The 24,128-nt window shown below is 52.4% G+C and overlaps 1 protein-coding gene across 1 annotated transcript in view; it reads right to left on the bottom strand.

Moving 5' to 3' along the window:
• Positions 1-22,869, bottom strand: part of ABTB2 (ankyrin repeat and BTB domain containing 2) — a 136,857-nt gene extending 113,988 nt beyond the window's left edge. The window contains exon 1 of the mRNA XM_036326260.1: positions 21,987-22,869. Coding sequence (XP_036182153.1) covers positions 21,987-22,869 — 883 coding nt within the window. The remainder of the gene's footprint in view (positions 1-21,986) is intronic.
• Positions 22,870-24,128: the final 1,259 nt, after the last annotated feature.

Below are 24,128 nucleotides of genomic sequence, written 5' to 3'. Positions count from 1 at the left end.
GTTGCCATCTGCAGCGGATTGAAAACAAGAATCTGTGAGATGAACTTGTCTAATGTTTGACAACCCGCAGCTTGGAGCAAATGGTCTCACTAAAACTTGAAGCAGGTCAAGGTGCCATTGAGTTGGAGACAGATTGGAAGAAAAGAGAAGTGGCAATTCAATTCATCTGGCATAATTTAAGGTATTAAAATTCTGTGTTCATGATCGAAATGAGCCCAGCCCCCAGCTATTTAGGACCTACACGACTCTCTCCCTATAATCTGAATATTTAAGAGGCCTTCAAAAGAAGTGCTTTTCGTCCAGAGAAGAAAGGTTACCTTAGAACAAATATACACTGAAATCAGTGACTACCATAAATAATAATTGCTTTAACAGTCGTGACAAAAGATACTTGTGAGCCTCTTGTTCTCATTAATGGTCGGTTGAAACGCTCTTCAAATAAAAAAGTTACCCCTTGCCCAGCCTACTGTGGCAGATGTGTTTCTCTCTAAGACTGGCTTTTCCATTCTCCTTTTCCCTCTGGACCTCCCAGTCCACGCCCAGCCCCAGCATCTTGTCTGCACAGCAGCCACCCTTTCCTCTTCTATCCGCAGCCCACTTAGGGTTCTCAGACCATGAATGCTCCCTAGTCCTCCCTCCCAGCGTGGGTAGCAGCTGCTGGCCTCCTGCGACCCATTGATTCAATGGTGGGCACCTGACCTAAGTTGGGCCAATCAGAGCCCAGGAGACTCGCATCAGGACTTATGTTTGAGCCCTCCCGGAAGCTGACCTGCTTCCTTTGCTATTAGGCTTGAAAGCTGGGGCTGCTGCAGGCAGTTTATAATCACAAGGGAAAGGATGCTGGAGAAGATGGCCAACCCCGGTGCAGAACCCCGTGGAGGGAGTAAACAAGAGAAAACAGGGTCCCAAAGACACCCCTAAGCCCTGAAGCCAACCTTCCTTCAGGACTTCTAAATAAGCCTGCACACTCCACTCTGGAGATCAAGCCTGCAACCCGGGCATGTGCCCTGGCCGGGAATTGCATGGTGACCTTCTGATTCATAAGTTGACGCTCAACCACTGAGCCACACTGGCCGGGCCAAAGGGTGTTTTTTAAGGATGACAGAAGGTAAAGTGTTTAGCAATATACCTGGTATATAGTAAAGACCCAATTGTGTTAGCTATCATGGCTGTGAGATCAAATGAGAAAGGATGTGAAAGTACCTTGTAAAAACCACAAAGCACTGTACCCACAGTAGAGAGCATCATCGCCACCAGCTCTCACTCCTAAACTGGCCATGATAATAATGTCAAAGTGTGTGGTCAAGACAATAAACTCAATGAAATGAATTCAACCCATAAATGATACCTGGCCAGGCAGAGAGAGAATTGTCAGTGGGTACAGGCGTATAAACCCCATAACTGTCATTTCATCAACGGTTTAGCGCACTCCCCAGGAAATATATCGGGGCTGCTCGCGGAAAATGCTATCAATAGCGACTTATCCGAGGTCCCCTGGAGGCCTGGCGCGGTTCCCAAGCTACGAACAGCCAGGCCCCTTCTGAACTTTTCCAGAGCAACATCTGCAAAAGTGCAAGTTCAGATCCCTTCCTGATTTTCCAATTTCTTTTAACAACTTCACAGGCAGGATGAAAATGTGCTGCTTTATGAATGAGAAGTTTCAGTTGCTGGACTTGGCAGCAGAGATTTCCAAGAAACCCAGCCGCGAGGAGTGCCGCCTTACCGCGGACCCCTCCCCGTTCCACTCACACATCCCATAAAACGAGGGGGCGCTGGGTTTCCACGGCCGCTTGCAGCCATGGGACGGCCGGGAAAAACCAGGGAGAGGCCCTCCAGGTGTGGGAGGAAAGCGTCCCCCCTTCACCCCCCACCCCCAGACAGAAGGGACATGGGTGCTTCTTCAGTTTGGAAGCTTTAGAAAACACACAGAACAAGCCTCAGAAGTGCCCCCCGCAAACACACAAAAGGGTCACTTCAAATAACCCGAGTATGGCTTCATGTGGAAAAAATTAAACCTTGAAAATCGGGTCCATAAAACGTAAGGAGTCTTGGAAAAACAACCCCACTGGATCTCGCAGTCCTCGTTCGGGAAAATAGATAGATTGTTCTCGGACTCTCTTTTCTAACTGCGGCCTGTATACCAGCCGTGTGTGTTTTGGACCCTTTCCCATCCTACCATGATTTCCTGTCTCAGTCTGGGTCCCATGGTAACTGAAGAAATTTGGCGTGCCCGCCCCATACGCAACGACTGGCCGCGCGAGGGGTGCCAAGCGGGTATCTTCTTCCATAACACACTTCTCTCGCTCTCTTCTGACTCTGTGGCAGGGTTACGCTCTTGCTCATAAACTCTTACGGATAAAATCTTCAGTTTGCAAATGGATCTCCCGCCAGCCTCTCTGACCCATCTCCCAGGGACGTGAAAGCCTCGTTCCAGACCCATGTAGTATCCAAAATTCCACGGCACAGGGTAGAGGGGCTGTAAGGCTGCTGGGCTAACAATTGATGGTCTTGCCATTAGCAAAAGTGTCAAGTAGCTGAGTAAATACAAAATCTCATTTACGGGGTGGACACAAGTTATCTTGGGAATGTATTTCCTGAGTGTCCCATGGTCACACTGATGGGAGGCTCATGTGTTTGATGTCTGGGGGCTAATTTCTGTTTATCTTTCAGATCTCAACCCAACGGACACCACCCCCAGGCCCGGGATAATCCTGTGCCCCCACCTGGTTTAGGGGCCCTGGGCTTCCAAGTTTAGCCCATAAAAGGCTGCAGTACAAATGCTGCTTTAATTCTTGCTCCCCAACTTCTCCCTGAAGGGCAGGGACTGTAACTTTTCACCTGTATGCTGGCACAACACTTGACCTCCAGTAGGTGTTCTGGAAATGTGTGCAGCATGGCCTGTGGGCAGACCTAGCCATAGACCACATCACAGTTCAGGGGACTGGCCTTCATGACCTCACTCTGCCTCCTGTTTCTCCACTGACACCCACCAGGTACAAGTTCTATCTTCTCGGACACAAGAAAAACCATTCAGATTAAGGTCAAAGAGACACATCATTTAAGTATGACCCCCCCCAAATTCCCCACCCCCCAACTCGATACTCATGCTCCCGCCTCGACCTAAGGGATTAAATAAATTATAATAGTAGCATTTTAGGCAACCACAGTGGAGGATTGGTTTTTGTTGTTGTTTTGCTTGTTTTTGTTTTTAGGAAGTGGAAGAGGTGGCTACTGCCCTGCTTCCGAAACCTGGCACGTGGGCAAAGCCCATGTCCAGGGCACCCCCACCCGGGGCGCAGGCCCAGCGCAGCCAGCTCTGCAGCAATGCCTCTGTTGATTTTGCTGATAGAGCAAACAGACCCTCTTTGAAAGAGAAGCAAGGGCAGCAGAACTCTGCTTTCCTGCCCATTTCCTCTGCCTTATTAAGCAAGAAGAACTGGTTTCAGTAAGAAACCCTGAAAGCCACAGATGGAACAATCGCAGAAGTGTGTGCGGTGGGTCCCAGGGCACGGAGGGCACGGGACACACAGGAACCCCAGTCAGCACCAGGCAAAAGGTCTGCGTCTCCAGGTGAGAAGCAGGCAAAGGCTCTGAAGTCGAACACTACCATGATAAACAACAAATAGCTTTACCCGATTACGTGCTAACTGTTGTCCAAATAGTTTACACATGCTGTCGTTTACTGCCTCATTTCTCTTAACAGAGGGACACGAGGATTGCCATGTTACATTTAAAAATAAAGAAACGGAAGCTCAGACAGGTTTGATAATGTACCCACCTCTAGAAGTTAAAAATCAGGCAAAACTAAGGGATGACGACAGAAGTCAGAATCAGGGAAGGGCCGTGAGGGCCGGTGCTGGGATGGGAGTGTGGTGGGTCTTGATCTTGACCTGGGTAGGTTACACAGGCGTGTGTCCGGTAAAACCTCATCAAGCTGAATGACACTTAAGATCCTGCACTGCACACACGGCAATTTAAAATCAGGAAGAACGAATCACGCCTCTACCTCAAATCACACAGTGAAGGGTCCCCAAGTTGAAGCCAGGTCTCCCTCACTTCAAAACCTGTGCTCTTGCCCTGGCTGGTTTGGCTCGGTGGATAGAGCATCAGCCTGTGGACTGAAGGGTCCCAGGATCGATTCCGGACAAGGGCACATGCCCAGGTTGCGGGTTCGGTCCCCAGTAGGGGGGCGTGCAGGAGGCAGCCGACCAATGATTCTCTCTCATCACGGATGTTTCTTTCTCCCTCTCCCTCTCCCTTCCTCTCTGAAATCAATAAAAATATATTAAAAAACAAAACAAAACCTGTGCTCTTACCTCCTCTCCTGTGTGAAATTCAGAAGAGAGTGGAGGTCACAAGGATGGTTTGCACCCCGATGCGGGGGACCTGGAAGCACACAAACGGTGTCTCAAATGCCCTCGGGGCTTCCCCCTTTCTGTCAGGGGAGGGAACTGCAGGTAAAGCAAAGCCACAGGCCAAGGCCATGCTGCTGGGGGCAGGCAGTGAAGGCAGAGAGGTCTAAGCTCAGACCAAGGCAAACACCAGCAGGTCCAACCCACACGGTTCCTTCCCTGGGAAAGCCAGGCCCCTGGCGAACGCGAAGGTTCCTAACTCAATTCTAATGAAAGCCTTCAGAGCTGGCACGGCGAGGGCACAAACAACCCCGTCTTTGTTCTACTCTTTTTGACACACACGGGAGCGTGTGCCCAAGCACCGCACCAACCTCAGAAACAAGGCACCTTCAACGTCCCTGCTGTCCTGAGGGCCCCGGGTGGAGGCCACTTGGCGGAGGCCCAAGAGCACAGGCTGGGGGTGTTTTGCACAGATGACAGGGAAGCTCACCGGCGTCACTGGTGGCCTCTGGCGTGATCCAGGGGGTTCACGGGATGATGATGATGATGATGATAATACACGGATCCAGTGAGAACCAGTCGGACTTTAACGTCAGGTGCACACTATCACGATGTGACTTCACCTCCAAAACAAAAGCCAGGGCCTCGACAGCCTCTACCTCTTAACCACATCCTCCTCCCGCCCCCAGCTCATCCCTTCCCCTCTCCCCACACAACTTAGCCATCGCCGGGGTTCCCAGCCCCTCACTTTCTCCTCCACACGGTGCTTACTGTGCCGGTGAGACATCCTTCGGGACAGTCTACAAATTTAACCTCATAAAAACTGTATCATGTTGAATGCAATCTCCTGAGACTGATTGACCCCCCTGCTTAAGTTCATCGCTAAGGTTCATGCAGCTCCTGTTTCTTCTCCCCTGCATTCAGTGCCAGCTGAGCCCGTGTGCCTCGTGAGCAGCTTTGCTTACATGTTTGCACTTCGCTTTTACACCACCACAAGGCAGGTGTTGCTGTCAGAACAAAGGGCAAAACAAACAGGCGGAGGGGCCTGCCCGGTATCACACTGTAAAAAGTCAGCTTAGCGGGGTAAACCCAGATGTGTCGCCAAAGCCTCTTCATCTTCCGGCTGTAATACTCGGTGTGCTCACCTCACACATGAGTGGGGTCTCTCATCATTCCACCAGGAGGGTCCCCAAAGACACCCCCCGACACACACACACACACACACACACACACACACACACTCCAAATAGTCGTCACTTCATACCAGGCACTGTTTCAAGCATTTTAGAGGATGTGCCTCAAGATGTTTATGCAACCAGGGAGGCCTGGAAAGGACTGATTTAAGCATTTCTGGCCCGAGCTGGTTTGGCTCAGTGGATAGAGCATCAGCCTACGGACTAAAGGGTCCCGGGTTCGATTCCGGTCAAGGGCACATGCCTGAGTTGCAGGCTCAATCGCCAGTAGGGGCATGCAGGAGGCAGCCGATCAGTGATTCTCTCCCATCGTTGATGTTTCTATCTCCTTCTCCCTCTCCCTTCCTCTCTGAAATCAATACAAATATATTTAAAAAATAATAATTTCCTGCATTTTAAGGAGGAGGAGGGGGAAGTGTGTGGGTTCATGTAACAGGTATGTATGTATGCGCATGTGCATGCACACACATGCACACACACGGTTCTTTGTGGGCGAGGGGCCATGCTGGGCATGGCGGAGAGCACAGCATGCCCATCCAACAAAGCAACTCTTTTCGAAGAAGAGTCCGAGTTGCCCATTAACCAGGAGTGATCTGTCAGCGTCAGGGAAGCCGCACAAAGGACACGGTTTTGTCAGCCTGGGAGGTCCCGCAGAGGGGCCCAAGTTACGCAAATGACAACACATAATGCAATATCCTAGCTCCACACCCTTCCTTCGTCTTGGGGGCTGGTACCTCCCTCAGCAGACCCACCTGCAGAAGGAGAGTAGGGACCTCATCGTTTCTCGATGGCCTTGGCTGCCCCCTGATTTAAGTCCATCTCTGGTAGCAGCTGTGATGAAAATAGTCAGATTCCCTACAAATGGCTCCAAGCTATTTGGCTTTCATTGCAAGTGGCAGATTTAGCACATTCTGGGTGTGGGCAAAAGAGTGGCAATTGCCTAACTACATGGGCCTTTCACACCACAAACTAATCCTATAGAAACAATCCAGCTCTGATTACACTGTTGGGCTGGGTGGTGCCGGTGACACAGCCCAGACCAGCAGGAGGGAAGCGGGCTGGTGGTTACCTTGTAAGGTACTAAAATGACAACTGCACAGATTCACGCTCTTCACCCCCATCATCCTTGGAAAGGAAAAAACGAAGGGAAGGAAGGAAAAGACCATGTGGAGGCCCATGGTACACAATTTAACTTAGACATTCACATGAAAGAGCTAAGATCCTCTGAATCACTTCTTTTGATTGACACATAATACATCCTCAGGTAGAAAATGCAAACAACACATGAAGGAGGAAACACACCAATGCCATTGCCCGGATGTAAGGATGATGAGTGTGACACCGACATTTTCTATCTGGGGGCTGCTGTATGCCATGCCCTGAGCTAAATGCCTCCCCCCACTTCTTCTCACTTAATCTTCACAACTACCATGCTGGGCAAGTTCTAGCATTATCCCCATTTTGCAGATGGAAAAATTGAGGCACAGAAAGGTTAAATAATTACCTGTACAGTCTAGGGAAGTGAGTAGTGGAGTCAGGGTTTGACGTCAGGTTCCCGGTGTGAGCAAACATCTCTCGGACCCCGCTACCCATCCAAGAGGCCCCTCTTGGTCCTTCTCTTCCCAGGGGACACTCCTTTCAAAGCCACTCTCCTCCAGGATCCCACTGAGGGTTCTCTTGGGCTCATTCCTCAAAGTGAAGGATGTGAAAAGACCACAGGGCATGGGAAGCACTAAAAACCTTAACCTCTTGGGTAAAATTCCAATTCCAAGGAGCCACCAATTCGGGCAGTGGCTCTGCTGGTGGCAGCTGTCCAAATGGATGCTGACAGGTCAGCTTCAGGCCAAACTCCTCGGAAAAGAGCTCACCTCACATGGTGGCAGCTCCTGAATGAAAGTGAGCTCACCAGCGCTCCTAGTTCACTGAAACCAACATCCTCTGGCTTATCAAGGGTCCATCAACAGCCAAGAAGGCCCTTGGAGGGAAAAAAGCAGGACTCAAGTCAAAGTCCTACTCAGTAGCAGGGACAGTAGCCACAGGACTCCCCAAAGCCCGATTCATCTTCTTAAAAACAGCAACCGTGTCTACCATCTGGAGGATACTGTATGTATGGCTCAAGGGAGAAAATGCCTAGAAAACTTTGTAACACATGTAAGCTCTTACGATGTGGCCAGCATCCTGCAAAGGGCTTTTATACATATTTGGTCATTGTGCTTAATCCTCACAAAATCACCATTTCCCTGACAAGAAAACAACTCCAGAGAGGCTATGTGACTTGCCCGAGGCCGTGCAGCTTGGAAACCATAAATCCTGAACCCGTGTTAAGGGTTCAGAGGTTAGAGCCACAAGAATCAATGGCCTTCGTCTCCACTTCCATGAATCTTTTTGTTGCTGCAAACAGAGGCCTTTGAGCGAGCCTGGAGAATGGTTGGGATGTGGAGACCTGGGATAACCCAGAGGCTGGCCCCGTGACCGCCCGCTGACCCCCTCTAACGCGTGTGTCCCACGGGGCTGTCCGTGCGGATGGAGAAGTTCTGCTTCTGTGTCGTCCAGGGTGGGAGGCACCGGCCTCACATGATGAGTAAGCACTAGAAATGTGACTTGTGTGACGAAGGACATGATTTTTCAACCTTACTGAGTTGTATTAAGTTAAACTGGAAAGAGCCTCACATGGCTAGAGGCTGCAGGACTGGGCACAGCCGCTCCCCTCATACATGGCAGGTCAGGTCTCCCGGGCACCACACGGCAAAGGCTGCAAGAAAACCCGTACTTCCCAGAAGAGGCCTGAGTGTGAATGAATCAAATGATAAGTCCTCCTCACCCCAGAGCAAGCATCATGGCTGTGATCTTGGAACCTTCACTGCTGGAAGAGGGAAATGGCCCATTCGAACACAAATGGCCTCGCCTCATTTCTTCTTTTTCTTTTTAAAAGACAAAATTCAATGTGTAGAGGGCCCCCAAACACTTAGGAAAGGTTGTCACTTTTTTTCTGGTGACAAACTCCCTTGGCTTATGATGACATAAGGGCTAAAATGTGGTGGAAAGGAAAAGCCAGAAGAGTAAAGAAGAAGAGGCCCAGCCCTCTCTAAGGTGTCATAAATCGAGAGGAAATAGACTCAAGGAGCTAACAGCTTCCAAACGCTCTTCCCCTGGAACTATTTTAAGCAGCCAACACAGCCTCTCGGAGGTTATTTCATTCACACCCACAGAAGAGAAGCTTCCAGGATTATCTTTAAAACACGCAGAGAAACAAATACCCACGCCTCCGCCGCCCGCAGGCCGGCCAGGTTGGCCGTCCCACTGGGCGATGTTACTATTTTAAGGCACCTAAATGGCTCGGTTGTTCAGAAGCAGTGAGGGACGGGCTTGCTTCAGCTCCTCTCACCCATTCATTTCTCTGCTCAGGAAATCGCTGCATACACTTCATCCCCACCCAGGCCACTCAGGGGAGGACAGAGGCGGCGGGGCGAATGAGGACTCTTGGAACCCAATAGGCCTCGGCTTGAATCCTGCTGTTACTTACTAGCGATGTCCCCTGGACTTCTCTGAGCCTCGTTTCTGCAACTATAAAATGGGAGTAAAAGAGTCCACGTGACACACAGGGCATGTGCCTGGGTGCTTTGTAAAGGCTCATGGTAGGTATGCGCTGGCCCTCAGCTGAGAACTCAGATTTCTTGCTTTCTCTGGCTAGGGGGCGGGGGAGGGGACACAGCACTCTGGAGATTGGGGAATTTGGAGTCAGGCTGCCTGGGTTCGATTAGTCTCTACCTCTTATTAGCTGTGTGACCTTGAGCCTGTTCACCTCTCCAGGCCGCAGCTTCCTCTTAAAGATGGAGTTAACGGTACCCACCATATTTACCAGTATTTACCGTTCTAGATCTTTCTCTGCCCTTTCCATGCAAACCTAACAATTCAGGCTTCTTTTGCGTTTCTTCCATGATCTCTCCAGGTGAGCGATCCCTCCAGGTGAGCAATCCCTCCAGGTGAGTGAGCCAGAGCAGCACAGCTGTGAGGGGAGAGACAGTCACCCCCCTGGGTGGGGCAGAGATGAGCGCTCCTGAACAATGACTCTTTCACCACTAGTAACAGCGAATGTCTGAGCACCCTGAGCCCAGACTCCCCCACGAACTCGACCCACATGGTCTGGGCCCCATTCCAGATCATTCATATCCGAATTTCTGGAGGCGAGGGCTTAAGACACACACACACACACACACACACACACAAACAACCTTTTTTTTTTTAACTCTGTGTAGAGAGTTAATGTGAATCCAGGGTTAAGAGTCACTGAGCCATAACCGGTTTGGCTCAGTGGATAGAGCGTCGGCCTGCGGACTGAAAGGTCCTAGGTTCGATTCCGGTCAAGGGCATGTACCTTGGTTGCAGGCACATCCCCAGTGGGGGGTGGATGTGCAGGAGGCAGCTGATAGATGTTTCTCTCTCATCAATGTTTCTGACTCTCTATCCCTCTCCCTTCCTCTCTGTGAAAAATCAATAAAATATATTTAAAAAAAAAAAAAAAAAAGAGTCACTGAAACAACTCTGTGAGATAGGAACCAGGTAAACCCATTAAACCGAAGAAGAAAACGTGTTTCAGAGACTAGAAGCTGGCAGTCAGGCAGTGGTAACTCTCCCACGTCCCACCCCTCAGCCACCCTGTGTCACCATTCCCCTTCTGAGCAGCCGAGGCCAAACCAGCATCCGGCACCTTGATACTCCCAACGCCTTTCCGAGATGGCCCCAGGCCCCCCTGCCTTCTCCCAGCACCCACGAAGGCTCTCCTGGCTAAGTTTCTAACCTAGACTTGACCTCCAGGCATCCGAAGCCGCCTGAAAGAGGCGTCTCACCTTCTTAGAACTGAAGGACACACACACCAAGTCCCAGGGGTCCACAGAACAACTGGACCCAATTAAACAGACCCCAGGCTAATGACAGGAAACCACAGATTTGATGACCTCCATTAGAGGCTGCTGGCTGCCTGTGAAGAAGCTAAAAAGCAATATTTCGCATCTCCGAAGGCCATCAACCAAAGAATTAGAAGGCTGAAAATTAAATCTCTCCTGCTCCAAGCCCTACCCAGCCCTGCCGGACCATGCCTACCCTGGGTAGGCCCAAGGAGGGCAGTGTTTCAACCCATCATATGATTAAGTGCGTTCAAGGCGCCCTTTCCTCCCAGCCAAGGAGACCCGGAGGCCAACCTCCTTCTTGACCTCTCTCTGTAGTAAGTTTGGGACAAGGAACCAACTTTGCACTCGGGCCTCTGGCTCCATCCTGTGTCTTCCTCACGTGGCTGTTCCCCTTTCAGTCAACGGCCATTCATTCTTTTAGCTGTTGAGACCATGATGCTTGGTGCCCTATGAATCCCTCCCACGTCCAAGCGGTTGACACCCTGCTCCAAGCCTCGGTGCTGTCTCACCTGGATGACTGCAAAGCCTCCTGAGTGCTCACCTTGCTGCCACTCAATGCCACAGTCCACTTCCACCACAGCAGAGAGGGTGAGCTTGCTACAGTGCCAATCAGATCCGGCCACTTCTGTGCTGAAGGCTCTCCAGTGGCTCCCAGCAGAACTCAGGATTAAAGCCAAGGAACCGCATGATGGTCAACGAGGCCCCACCTGGCGAGTCACCCCTCCATTCCCTCTCCAATCGCATCTCCTACTACACTCCCCGCACCCCCATGCTCTCCCCACCCACCACCTGAACCCACCAGGCCTGGCTGGCCTCACTGTGAGGCCTCCAGCATGCCTTACCCTTCCTCATTACCCATCAGCCTCACCCTCCTCGCCTTCACGTCTCTTTCATTCACTGTTCTATCACCAAGACCTGGAAGAGTGCCCGGTGCACAGCCAGTCCTCAGTAAGGATTTGCTGAATGGGCAAGCAGATGTACCCCACACTAAACTCGGGGCCTCGCCCCTGTTCGTCTCCAGAACCTCCCGCTGTCACCACCATCCGTCTCCTCTGAGATCCACGTGGTGGGAAACACAGTGGCCTTTCCTGGGATACTTCACAGGCACCCACCGGACAGGCGGGGCCACGGGGTGGCCTTTTCAGAGGCAGCTCCCCCCACTCCGAGGGGCCCTCACACCTGCTACCGAGTTGGGTCCCCGCACAGCTCTGGCCTGCCCGCCCGTCCTGGGAGGACTGTATCCAGAACAGCTGCGAGCCGCTTCCTTCCAATCGGGGTCCCCGGTGCAGCCTGACTCACTCAGCGGCCGAGATGCGTTTAAAGCAGCAGCACCAGGCCCCTGGTTTGCACAGAAACCACTGTGTGGGGCCGTATGTCCTGTCTTCTCCAGGCCACTTTCTTAATTCTCAACACAGGGACCCGGAGGATGGGTGCTCCGTGGGGAAGAGGGATGAGGAGCCACCCCCTTTACCGAGCCTGCCATGGGGACTCCCCCGGCCCCGCTCTCACTGGGTGACTGCGAAGTGATGAGGGCTCGGGGCCCATCCACCTCGAGCTCCACGTCTCAGGCTTCAGACGCCCTGGCGGCCTGTCACCCTCACTCACTCCCGCTTCCCTCCCCTTTGAAGAAGTGGCCCTGCCAACTGCAACAAGCAGCATTTAAAAATATCCCGCTGGGCCCCACAGCCCTGCCTTCTAAATGCCTCACAATGCCTGTCTCTGTCCCACACGGTATGAAGAAGGGTGTAGCATACTTAATTTTTTTTTTTTTTTTTTTTGAGCTGCTCCCCTGCTATAAATACCCGAGTCTGGGGAGGCGGGCTTCAAACACCGGCGGTATGAAGTCACCTCGGAGCCAATCTCACCGCAGCGCAGGCCTGCAGGGCCTGGGCGCAGCTGTCGAGCCCCGAAGTGTTGGGTCGGCCAAAAGTAGACAGAACTCATCCTTCTGACAAAGGGCGGGGAGGGGGGGGACTCTAAGTACAATAATCACAGTTAATCCCAATACAAAAAGGATGGTGCTTAGTCCTCCGACCCAGCCAGGTCTTCGGAGAACTCGTCCAGTTCCATCTGGGGTGCTTCTTTCCCAAGGATACTAATTACAGGGCTGGACTTCGGGGAAATGACTTCACAGGGTCCGTGTGGGGCCTAGAAACATTATCAGAGACAGAAGGGCCCGTGGAGAATCTGGTCCGACCTCTTCACACCACAGAGAGAGGAGCAGAGAGCCAAGGAGATGCAGTTATTCACTCCGGGTCATGGAGGGGCCAAGCTCTGATCCAGAACTTTTGGATCCAAATTCTTCGCTCTCTGAACCGACTGTCCCAGACGCTTGTGCACACCCACTCGGTGTGGGGGGTGAGCCTCGGCTTGTGTGTATTAACAACTCTCCTAACAGCAAATACTGATTCTCATATTTTAAAAGATAGAGACTTAAGTTGTTTTCTTGTGTTTTTTTTTTAATTTTCCACAAAAGGCTGGCCTCAGTTTTAGGGATGATTTTCATGCACTGAAAGGCCCGTTTTGACTCTTCGTGGCCCAATTTAAATTCCCCCACCCCTAACCTTGTATCTGTGGTATTTTCAAGTTCAGCTTTCCTGGTTAATTTTTCCTTCGTGGGCCTGACCCCGCCCCCCAACCTCGGCTCACACTGAGAAAGCAAACAATGGGCCCCAAATTATGAACCACAAACAACTACAGATGTATTTTTGCAAAATGTTCAAGATGTCCCTTTTTCAAGTGACAAGAAAAATCCTTTATAACAGTAGGGTCAGGAAAAGGACTAACACCCTAGGTTCTGAGCTAAGCCACGACGATCTCTCACACTTTATTCTTGTCGGTGGAATTCTGCTGGATTCTGAGAAGTCCAATCCAGGCGGCTTGTGCTACAAGGTGGGTCCACAAGAGCGAACATTTAGCATGACCGAGATCCTTATTATCAATGTTCTGGAAACACCTTCGCTGAGAATTAAAAAGTGACTAATCCTCTCTGAGAACTGAGCTGCTATTTTCCAAAACTCAAAACTGGAACCTGAATGTATCAATGTATCTGGGGCCCTCTTACTGCATCTGCGTTATGTCCCTTCCCACCTCCATGTTCGAGAATCCTGGCTTTGGCCAAAGTCCATCCAATGGCCTCATTTAATGAGTTTGTCAGCCCTGAGCTTCGTCCCGTCCTGGGGTTGCATTGGCCTGAAATGCTACGTTCGGGGCCATGGAAGAAATGCCAAGTCAGAAGCCAAAGTCAGCAGACGCAGCAGAGCTCATCGAAGCCTCGCTCTCCATGCCCTCCCCACCCAAGTCTGCTCGGTGAAAGCCTTCTGTCGTTTACTGGCGTTGCTAGGACAGCGGGCTGGGGGCATTTTTGAGGTCAAGCTTTCAATCAACCAGAGGGGTGATGGGAGGTCTGGGACTGTGGTTAAGATGAGCTGGGGAGCAGACACACTACATTTCTGAATTATAAAAATAAGTTTTGGAAAACTCTCTTCCTGCACTCTGGCAGGCTCCGCAACATCTGGATAAAAGATGTGGGAAAGTTTTCCTTCTGACGGTCTTATCTGCCCTGCTCCTCTGCCTTGTTCGGCCTGAGCCTCCCAGCCCAACGGGGTAACTTGCAGTTTTCCAAAACACACACTTTGGCTCCAGGTCTTTGCTCACACTGCTTCCCTCTTTCTGGAAGCCTCGCTGTTCTCTGTGCCATCTCCCTTCCCTGTCACAGCTCCCCCGGCCCCAATCCCATTGCTCACGTGCCACCTCCTCCCCAACCAGCCGACTCCCTCCCAGCCACCTGCCCCGGGCTCCTGCCTCTCTTCTGAGCTCTCCAGGCACCGAAAGCTTCAAGGTGCCCATCGACGGGATGGACATGCTATCTACCATACAGAGGGGCTTGGGAAGATGAGATGAAATAGCTGATGAAAAGCCGCCACGACGGGCAGTGGCACACAGGAAGGGCAGGTGTCGGCACAGCCCCTGGCGTCTGAATGCAGGGACCACACGCTTCCTCGTTAAGGACCCACGTATGTGCTATGCTTTCCTTACTAGACTCTCAACTCCGACGGGCAGGATCCGTGCTGGTCCTCCCCCCGACGGTCGGCAAGTGGTTGATTAATGTGGCCAGCGTGGCATTTCCCAGGCTCACGTCGGCTGTGTTTCCTAAGCGTCTCCTCCCAGTTCGGCATGCAGCTCCAAATATACCGCCAAAGTTGCAAAACCATTTAGGCCTTTTTTTAAAACAAGCAAGACGACCACAGAGTGTGTTTACATGACAGGCCAGCAAAACACAAAACACCTGCCGTCCTGTGGCTCCGGACTTGGCAGCTGCAACAAGCGGGGTCCGATATCCACCACGGCTCCCTGGGGCCTGGGGCTTCGAGTTTGCACTGTCGCTGTCATCCTGGCGGGGAGGGCACAGGCCCGGAGGGAGGGGCCTGATTTCAGGGCCCACTGCCAGCTGCTTCCTTGTGGGAGCAACCGAGCCATAAAGGAGCAGGGTGCTTTTTCCAGAGTCCATCACTTCCTCCTATTAGTCACCAAGGAAAGCCTTGTGACGAATACTCGTCACCCTGGGATTCGGGTCACGATCTTTCCCCCTGTACTGGAGACTCCCTCTTTGGCAAGAGCAAACACGACCAGTGCATCCTACATACGTTTGCAAAAATATAGCAATAATTCGAATTAATATTTTATGGGGGCAGGCACAGTGCAAGGCCCCTTACAGAGACTCATTAAATCCTCACAGCCATCCTCTTGAGTTGGGTACGCTTTCTAGTCCTACTATTGAGCAGTGTTTTTCAACCAGGGGCGATTTTGCCCCCCAGGGCACATGTGACAATGTCTGGAGACATTTTTGATGGTCAACACAGGCAGAAGAGGGAGGGGGATGCCCCTGGTATCTGTGGGGAGGGGCTGGGATGCTGCTGAGCACCCTACCATGCACAGGACAGGCCCACGGCAAAAAAACACCAACCGATCCAGTCCAAAATGTCTGTAGTGACCAGGCTGAGAAATCCCGCTACAGAGGAAGAAACTCCAGCACAGATGTTAAACCACCTGCCCAGGGCCACACAGCTCAGGAGTGAGGGAGCCAGGAATTACACTCTTACTGTGAGCTCTGAACTCTAAACCGGCAGCAGCTCTAAGCACAACCGTCCTGACCCCTCGTTTCATGGTCGAAAAATGGAGTGATTGCACTTTGGGACCTAACACAGACTTCAAAGCCGAAGCATTTCAGCTGGTCCCTCTCTCCCCACGGTGCTAGCACTGAGGTTTCACCAGTGGCCTGACACTGTAGCGGACTCTGAGCACATCAAAGTCCCCTTCATAAAGGCTTTTTTTGCCAACTCCAGAGCCAGAGTTCCCGAGACCAGGGGTGTGTCCACCTTCCGGAGCTGACTCGCCCCTCGGGGAGAAGATCACAGTGGAGTCTGCAGTCTCTCCATTCACTAAACTTATTGATCACCCAGCAGCCGATACACCCAAGGCCCTCCCTGGGCAGCAGAGCTCCATGCCCCCTCAGGAGCAACAGCAATGGCTCCTCAAAATCAATACCACCTACAGGGCGCACTCTGGGACGGCCAGCAAGCAACACTGAAACCGCAGCCTAGCATCCTTTGGAGGAAGGCCCATGCCTGGTCTTCACTGTGGTTGTGAAGATTCACTGGGCTACTGGACTTAGACTAAGGGCCCGGACACAGCCAGCCATTGACAAGATCTATAATAAATCCTGTTATTGCTATGAGTTTGACCCTCACCACCACTGGAAGAGGGTCAAATGCTGTCCTGCTCTTCACCACCTTTGTTTTCATGATTCTTCACACACACACACACACACACACACAAAAACAACGACAAAAACCAAAAACCAACACAGGCTTGGGCTTGAGCAATGTGGGGCTTGGTTCTGGCCCGGCCATGACCGAGCTGTGAATTCTGGGCTCCCAGAGACCCTTCTGTGAGAGGCCATTCCATTCACTGGGTTTTTGTGGGGGCCCGGCGAGAGCAGAGATGGTAAACAGTCCGAGGTGTTGCACAAAGACCGGACCTGTTATTATAGCTGTACAAGTGTGGAAACGGAAGCCAAAGCATCCACCCACTGTCCAAACCTTATGAGGTAGATGCTGATGGGGAGGTGGGGTAAGAACCAACCCGGGGATTAGCAGCAAAGTGGCTGTGGCCTGTTTCAGACCCTTGGGTGTTGTTGATGCACCCAGCATGTCTCGGCAGTGAGTGCCTTGGTTCTATTCTCAGATTGGAGGCAGGTGGGATGGAACACAGACACGCCTCTCATGAGCAATAGTCAGCAGTAGAATTGCCCTCTGGGGCAGCTCTGCAGGCAAGGAGGGATTGGAATTGCTATTCTCAGGGGAACTGACTGCTTCTGATTTTCAACTCAACCCTCCTGTGGATTTGTCATTTGCCGATTGGACTTCTATGAAACCCCCTCTTTGGGCATCTCACACTGAAGGAACCCCCCACCCCTCACCATTTACATTTACTCATCACAGCTGGCCTGGGGTACCCTGCTAGAAATTAGGGTATCAAAAGGCTGAATGATGTCTCTGTGGTTTGGGTACCCCACCCCTAACTCTATTCATCAAGAACGTGACATTCCCTGCCAGGGTGGAAAACAGGGAAGGTTCTTCCAAGGGGGAGAGGGCTTTCAAATTAAATTTCTGGAATTAAACAACATTTTGTATGGGATGCGCCATCAACTGCCTAACATTTACGGAGGATCCACTCTGCCCAACAGCGTGAGGCACAGGGAGGCACGATGCCCGCCGATGCCCACCCGTGCGCTCAGTCTGATGAGAGAGACACAGCAGGAAATGGTTCCAGAATCCGCTCAGGGTGCTGTGGAGATGCCAGGAAAGGTGGCTCTTCCCGGCGGGGGTGGAGTCAGGGCATGCTCCCTAGAGGAAACAGAACTCCACCTGTTCCTCTAACTACATAAGGCTGAGTTGCATTTCTCAGACATTCAAGGAGGGCGGGGGAGGGGAGGGGAGTTAAGTTTTTATTTCCAAAGCTTGCTCTGTTTCAGTTTTACCCTCCTTCCCCCCACCCTTGGCTTCAATAAAATAGTCCGAGATGGGAAGCTGCCCTCCTCCCTCAGACTACCCAGATGTGGAAACTGACTAAACAGCAACTAGCAGCTCTATTAACCCTTGGTCCTTCTGTTGATGATCTCAGTGGCGATCCGTCCCATAATCTCCTCGCTAACTGGGTCCTACCACTAGGAGAGTTTTCATCCCTGCTAGAGATGCAGCCCTTTTATGTCTCGGCTGCAACCATTTGTTAGGATTTGCCTCAGCTGATAACTGAATAGTTCAGGAACGTTCTCAGTCACAATTTTTTGCCTAGAGGTACTGAGACAGCAGCAGTTTTGATATATCGCCTATTGCTAATGAAACTTCAGAGAGGCCTTCCTTGGCTGACATTAAATTAGTCCCAGTCATATTATCCTACTTAGTAGGACCTACTACCTTGGCCTTTTCGCTTTCTTTTTCTTTTTTTAAGTAACACTGATAAAAGAGCATATCCCTATTTATTTTTTGTCTTTTCCACTAGTTTGTACGTTTCATGAGAGGAAGACCACTTAATCCACAGCACTTTTAACAGTGGAGGGCACAGGGCCAGGGCTCCATAAATGTTTGTTGAGTGAACTATTGTTATTCATTGAGCGTTTACTATGTGCTATGGTCTTTAAACCTCTGATCTCACCTAATCCTCATGCAAACCTTGAGTTAGGTGCTGTCATTATCTCCCATTTTACAGATAACAAAATTGAGGCTTAGAGTGGTTAAGACATTTGTCCCAGGTCACTCATATAAGTGGCAGAGATAAGCTTCGAACCCTCACTGTGATTCCAAAATCTGCACTCTTTGCCACGTTGACAGAGCGCCCCTCATGCACATCCTGGTTACTGTTCTGGAGTAAGGCTGTTCTCACCAAAATCCTATCATTTAACCCGGAGCTTCAGAATTGAAGAGAACTTTCTCAAATGCCCTGTAAACTCATAAAAGCTTAGTAAGAAAAAATGGCCCAGAAGGAACCCAGAAGTGAGGCCCAGCATCAAACTCGAATACAGGGATGAGAGAGAGAGAGAGAGAAAGAGAGAGAGAGAGAGAGAGAGAGAGAGAGAGAGAGAGAGAGAGAGAGAATGAGAGGAGTTTCTGTACTCTGCCAACTCCATCTTTATAAAGACTGCTCTATTAAAGTGGACTCTCCACCTCCCATAAGGAAGCCACAAAGATATCATCATTTAATGACACTGCCCTGGGAACATGGACATCGATACCAAGTGAGCAAGTGACATATAATCCCCTGCTGCGCTATGAGATCATGTTGTATAAGCACTACAGAACTTTTATTGCCCATCTCGGGCTGAGCAAAACCATATTTGCCCAGCACTCTGAGTAATGGACAGGCATAGATGGAGTAGAGCCCTTAAATTCCTGGCTGGAACACATTAAAAGTTTAAGAGCCCTATATAGGTGAGCCAGAGGCATGTGCCCATGCTATAGAATTAGCAGGCACAACAGCAATAAATACATAATTTAAAGGGAAGACCAGTAGGACTAGAACAGTGGTTCTCAACCTTGGCTGCACATTAGAATCACCTGGGAATCTTTTTAAAATCCTGATTTCTGGGCCTCATCCTCCGGAAATTCTGTTTCTTTGTTACTAATGTTGTGGCCCCACCCCATAATAAAGAAACAGAATTTCCGGAGGATGAGGCCCGGAAATCAGGATTTTAAAAAGATTCCCAGGTGATTCTAATGTGCAGCCAAGGTTGAGAACCACTGGACTAGAAGATGAACCAGCACTCTCCTTCCCACGTGTAGCCATTTCCCACTTAGTCTTCAGCTGTGGGGAACTTTGCCGAAAGCCTTGGGCTTATTTTCGTATAACAGAGGTTTGGATCGCTCCATTTCTTTCCTCGGCAGGTGATGCTCCCCCTCTGAAGTCAGCTTTCAGGCATAAGTAATTCATTGCTCCGCTACTAAACATTCATTTCACTTGGTCTATAGAGACTCGGCAAATCAGCCTAGTTATTGTTGACGGAGGCCACCTCCAGGTTTTCATGTATAAAGAATGAGCATCCATGTTACTAAGTGGAAGTGACTCGTCACCCCGCCTGCAAGGGAGTGCTCCCTGGGGACCAGGGAGTGCACAGAGGGAGATGCTTGCTTGATCATCCAGGGAGCTGTGCTGTCTGTCTCAGAGAGTTGCTGTCTTGACTAGCATCACTTAAGAAGGATTGCTTGGGGTGGGGATGAGGGGTAGGTTGGAGGTCAAATCATAAGGTCACAAACCCATGTCAAGAAAATCCCAAGAAGCGATGACACTAGATAAGAAACAGCCCTTTCGCCCTAACCGGTTTGGCTCAGTGGACAGAGCGTCAGCTTGCGGACTCAAGGGTCCCAGGTTCGATTCCGGTCAAGGGCATGTACCTTGGTTGCGGGCACATACCCAGTAGGGAGTGTGCAGGAGGCAGCTGATCGATGTTTCTAACTCTCTATCCCTCTCCCTTCCCAATAAAATATATTTAAAAAGAAACGGCCCTTTCGTGGAAGACACCCATGTTTCAGCCTTTTCTGGTCACCCCGCATTTTCAGGGGACCCTAGAGAGGCAACTGCTCTTACTCGCCACGATCTGTCCTTAGAAACGCTGAGAAGCTCCTGAGCTGCAGGGCACCAGCTGGTGGGTGAAGGGCATGTGTTTGTTGGGCACCTATCAGTCCACCTTTGTTCTAGTTTGGCTTATGGGGTTAGGGCCTCGGTCTTCTCTTCTCTCCGAGGAGTCTTTACTTCTTTGACTGTAGCCTGGGCCTCCCCTCAGCCAAAAGTTCAGAACTCTGTGCCCTGGGCTATGACAACAGATGGAAATCCCCCTGCCCTCCACACTTCCTCTCCGGGAGTTGTTCCCGTGTTGATGCCACAACCCTGGAGGGCAAAGCACAACTTATCAGCTGTGATATCATCAACTGAGATTCTGGACTGACCTCAACTCTGACCTAAGAGGAGGAAAATTAAAAGGCAAACGCTCTGCCACCCCAGGCATCTCCTTTGGCCGTGCCAGAATTAAAAACAAAACCAAGGAAAGCCCAAGTCAGCCATGCTAACCCATGCAGACTGTCCTACAACGAGGCCTAAGAAGTCGACTGCTCTCCTTGGAATTGGGACTAATAAAAACAAAGCTGCTTCCTTTTCTCCAGTGGCTAAAAGCCTGCTTGGGTTCATGTTCTAGCTCTGTCACTGAACATCTGAGTAATCTTGGGCAAATTACTTCACTGCTGGGTACCTTAGTTTCCCCATCTGTAGAATGGGGATAATACTATAGGTACCCACCTAAGAGGGTTGCTAGGATTACCCGAGTTAACATATAAAGTGCTAAGAATGAAGATGGAAACATTAAGTGCTAATTTTAAATTTTAGCTATTATGCTCATGCTAAACCATGTTTAAATGTAACTTCCTGTATGCCTTTTCCAGTACCCACCGGACCTCTTCCACTGAATGCTCATTTGCCACTGAAAGCTGCCCCCCCCAAATGGCCTTCCAATCAGATTGCTAGGATGACTAGCCATAGTACCATTCTAAATAATTTATGGTTTGCTGACTCCTGAAACAGGAGTCTGGTAGGCAGTTTGCTGTGGAGCCTGTCACACCCTAACCTTGCCAGGGAGAAGGTCAAGTGCTTCCCTTCCACCCTTTGCAGGAAGCCATGTCATCATCCTTCGGAGAAATTTAACTACCCAGTGGTTTCTTCCCCAGTCCTGACACCCTGCAGTTGCCCATCCCCCATCCCCTTTCCCCATAATGTGGTTTACTGGGTCATCTGTGTTATTGTTCCCGTCAGAAAAGCCCTTAAGATTGTGCATTTAATACAACACAGGGCTTTCATCAATTGCTCACTTGGGTGGGGACAGCTTGGAAAGTCAGGCCCTGCGAGCCAGGGGATGGTGCCCTTCCTGGGAAGAGGATCCAGGAATGCCCGGGTTCCATCACCCTGGGCGCACACAGGGTTAACCGACCACGCTACGCTGGGCGCATCCTTCAACCCAGCAAAGCCCAGGAAGGCAGCACCGGTCCGGGGCTTCCTGCTCCCTTCCTCCCACCCCATTTATCCAAGGCTCAGGTCTTAAGAGTTCGGACCTTCTGGCTGCTACGAACAGGCTGGGGAGACCCTGAGGCCAGAACCACAGTGTGCCCAGCTGTCGGGAAAGACGCCACCTATAGGTCCCCTCCAGCATGGCAAAGAGCGTCACTTCAAGAGGGGTTCAGAAATGGCTCGGTCAGGAGGCTCAACTCTCCCAGAAAGTGACACTGACACGCGCCACGGGGTGGAGATCAACCCTCCAAACGTCGGTCGCCAGAAGCACAATCTCGGGCCAGAGCCCTTTAATGAACTCCTCCATCCACAGATCAAACGCTTTCTCTCAGGCCCTGGCACGCCCACCAGCTTCCTCCTAAAATATTCGCCCCCCGGGTCTCTCCCACCCTGCCCTTCGGCGGCGGGGCCATTGGCGCACTTACCGTTGGCGTTCTTGCCGCAGATGAGGTGCTCGTAGGGCTGCAGGACGCCCCAGAGCTCCGCGTCGTTGTTGATGACCATCTCCAGGGCCTCGGCGGACACCTCCCCGCCCCCGGCCCCTCCCCCGTCGGGGCTCTGGCTGGCCAGCACGCGGGCCCGGATCTCCTCCACCAGGTTCTCCATGCACGCCGTGAGCGAGATGGCCGCGTACTCGTGGATGCGCACGGAGATGCGCGTGTCCACCATCCAGCGGAAGAAGCGGCCCACGGAGAAGGTGAGGCCGCAGCGCGCCGACTTGCCCCGGCGCAGCCCGTCGCCCGCGCTCATGCTGTACAGGGACAGCGCCTTGACGGCGGCCACCGCGCAGCTCTCGGCCAGCGCCCAGCTGTGCACCAGGCGCACCGCGCTCTGCACCTCGAAGCGGGTGCACTTGGCGTGCAGGACGCTCAGCCGCTGCGCCTCGCGCGCCACCCGGATGAGCGCCCGGCGGAGGAGCCCGGCCAGGCGCCGCACCGCCTCGGCCGAGAAGAGGGGCGGCCGCCGGCCGCCGGCGCCTTTGCGAAGCACCCGGGCCACGTCCCCCTCGGTCCAGGGAAACTCCTCCAGCTCGGGGAGGCGCGGGCAGCGCGAGAAGAGGTCGGCCACTTCGGGGTCCTCGGGCAGCACCGTGTTCACCGTGTCCCAGCTGTTGTGGCGGCTGTTCATGGAGCCCGAATAGCACCACCAGGCCGCCCCGCGGTGCTGCGGGGCCGAAGAGTTGAGCGCCTGCGAGTTGGACTTGGAGGACGAGAGGCTGAGGGAGCGGCACGAGTCCCCGGCCCCATACCCGGAGTCCAAGGTCAAGTCCTCCAGCGTCTTCAGAGTGGAGCTGTACGTCCCGGCCATGGGGAGCTTGCCGGGGGCGGCCTCGCCGAGCGGGGGGGCGCTCACCACTCCATGCTCCCTTCTCCAAGTGGCAGAAACAAGCTCTAGGCTCTCCGGGGCGCCCTCCTTCTCGACGCTGCGGGACTCGGCGGCCGCATCGCCCGGCGGCCGCGGGGAGGTGGGCGAGATTCGCCGGGGCCCGGGCCGGGGCCTCACGCGCCCGGCGTCGGGACGCAACGCTGTCACAGGAATGGCCCCCTCACTGCTCCTCAGCACTCCCGCTTGTTTACCTCAACTTCCCGCAAGCGGAGCGTCTGTCCCCGCAGACAAGGAACCCCGAGAGAACAGGGCGGCGGCGGCGGCGGCGGCAGAAGGAGGCGGCGCCCCACGCGGCGCGAGTCTGGGACGAGCCGGCGAGGAAGCGCCGGGCAAACTTCTGCGGGGCGAGCGCCGCCTCACAGCTGGGTACCTCGCAGCCGCCGGCATGCAAATAAGTCGGGGCGGCCCACCAATCACCGGCCGCTACGGGCAGGGGCTGAACCAATGATCTCTCGGAGAGGCGGTCACTATGTAGATTTCACTCCGCGGCGGGTGAAAACCCTGGGAGGCGGAGGCGGGGCGGGAGGCCGAGAGTCGGGCGCAGCGGCTGGGATGGCGGTGGAGGAGGGGGAAGGAGAAAGAGCGAGAGGGCGTGCGGGAGGTGGGATGGGGGGGAAGGAGTCCGAACGTTAGTCTCGGGAGCTGACGATTTAAAGAAACATGGAAAGGAAAAGCCACTGTGCGCTGCCCGCCTTCCTGCCGCCCCGGGGTGGCGTTCGCAGCTCTTTTGTCAAGTCCTCTGCAGCCGAACACGGGCGCCAGCGTTTGGAGAGTGGGTCTGGGGTGGGGTTGGGAGACCGGAGAATGGGGGAGGGGGCCCAACCCAGACGCCCCACTTCTCTCCCAGACTTTCTTCCAAGCCCCTCCCGTTTTCTGAGACGAAACTCCAGTCGCGTTTAGAAGGAGGTGGGACGCCCCTGCTCGCTCCGCCCCCCAAAATCCGTCAGGTTCTTTGCATTGCTATCTAGGCTCGGTCCAGAACAGAATTTCTCCTAAACTTGGAACCTGATACATGGACCGGCAGCAGGAGGTCTGCGATCCACCCACCCTCACTTGAAATTACACACGCAGTTTTCCGAGTATTGCTGCGGGGAGAGGGTCCTAAATGATCAAATTCTCAGGAGTCCGCTCCTTCCCGGCTACATCTATCTGTACAATAGTGCCTGCTGTCGGGTGCGAAT

The sequence above is a fragment of the Myotis myotis genome, unplaced genomic scaffold (assembly GCF_014108235.1).
Source record: "Myotis myotis isolate mMyoMyo1 unplaced genomic scaffold, mMyoMyo1.p scaffold_m19_p_10, whole genome shotgun sequence".
NCBI lineage: Eukaryota > Metazoa > Chordata > Mammalia > Chiroptera > Vespertilionidae > Myotis > Myotis myotis.
The sequence above is the reverse complement of the archived record's forward strand: the minus strand, read 5'-3'. Positions and strand labels throughout refer to the sequence as shown.